Source organism: Entamoeba nuttalli (genome assembly GCF_000257125.1).
Source record: "Entamoeba nuttalli P19 unplaced genomic scaffold asmbl_6294, whole genome shotgun sequence".
Taxonomy (NCBI): Eukaryota; Evosea; order Mastigamoebida; family Endamoebidae; genus Entamoeba; species Entamoeba nuttalli.
Window position 1 is genome coordinate 4,668 of NW_008577994.1, and position 1,163 is coordinate 5,830.

The following is a 1,163-nucleotide window of genomic DNA, read 5'->3' on the forward strand; positions in this document are numbered from 1 at the left end:
TAAGTTGTTTTTCTAATTTAATTCTATCCTCTTCATTATTTTGAATTTTTGCAGTTTTAATTTTTTCTTCTAATATTAACATTTTTCTTCTTACAATTTCTGCTATTTCTTCTTTCTTTAAATTATCAGCTCTTTCTTGCATTTCTTGTGCAATATCTTGTTGTCTTAAATTATTTAAATATTCTTTGGTTCTCTTAATGGCGGCTACTCGTTCTTTATGTTCTGCTTGTTTTACTTTTTCAACTGCCTCTTTTGTTTCTGTATTTCTTCTTTTAGCCTCTTCAAAGTCTCTAATAAATCTTCTTCTATTTCTCATTTGTTCTGCTTGTGCTTCTACAATCTTTTCTGCAGTAATTTTAAGTCTATAATATTCTATACTCTTCTTTCTTAACTCTTCTTTTTTCTTATTAAGTGCTTCAACAAGAGCTTTTTCTTTAGCAACTTCTTCCATTTTAGCTTTTAGTTCAAGTTTCTCTGAGTTTTGTGTTTCATTAATTTTCTTTAATGACTCAATAATGGAAGCATTAACTTTAGCACTTTGTTGTTCAATAGTTTTAATACTAATATTAATTTTCTCAATTTGTTCATTAACTTCTTGAGTTTTATTGACTGCTTGTGGTTGTTGTTTATTGATTTGGTTTAATCTAGTTTGAATGGCTTCAGTTCTATTTTCAGGTGGAATTTTAATTTCTTCACTTAACAAGGCTTTTGTGTAAGCTTCAAACTCAAGAAAACTAGTTCCATATGGTTGACGTGGATTAAGTTCACTAACAACATTAGCAACTGTAGTTGGTGTACATCTAGGAGCTGCAAGAGCACTGACAACAATTAATAAAATATGTATGACTTGCATATGATAGTATGATTTTTAAGATCATCTCATATATCTTTTTCTTTTCACCAATTTTCTTGGTGATTGAAATAATTCACTTTTTCATATTCTTTCGTAGAAGTATAGTTTTTTTTAATTCCTTTTATTATGTATAAGTCTTTTTCTCATTTCTTGACCTTTGTTTTTTTTTATAACTAAATTCATTTTGCTATCAACTCGTTGATTTTAAACAGAATAACTACCCGAAAATTTATGTCTGAATTGGCTTATTTTTATATTAAACATATTGTAAGAAGTGAAGAAAAATTCAATAACACAATACTAAACTTTG

General features: G+C 27.3%; 1 protein-coding gene across 1 annotated transcript in view; it reads right to left on the bottom strand.

Moving 5' to 3' along the window:
* Positions 1–853, bottom strand: part of ENU1_151390 (hypothetical protein) — a gene marked incomplete at both ends in the record, with an annotated part of 918 nt that extends 65 nt beyond the window's left edge. Inside the window, one exon of the mRNA XM_008860609.1 lies at positions 1–853. This exon is cut by the window's left edge and continues 65 nt beyond it. Within this exon, the coding sequence (XP_008858831.1) occupies positions 1–853 (853 nt within the window).
* Between the last annotated feature and the right edge of the window lie 310 nt (positions 854–1,163).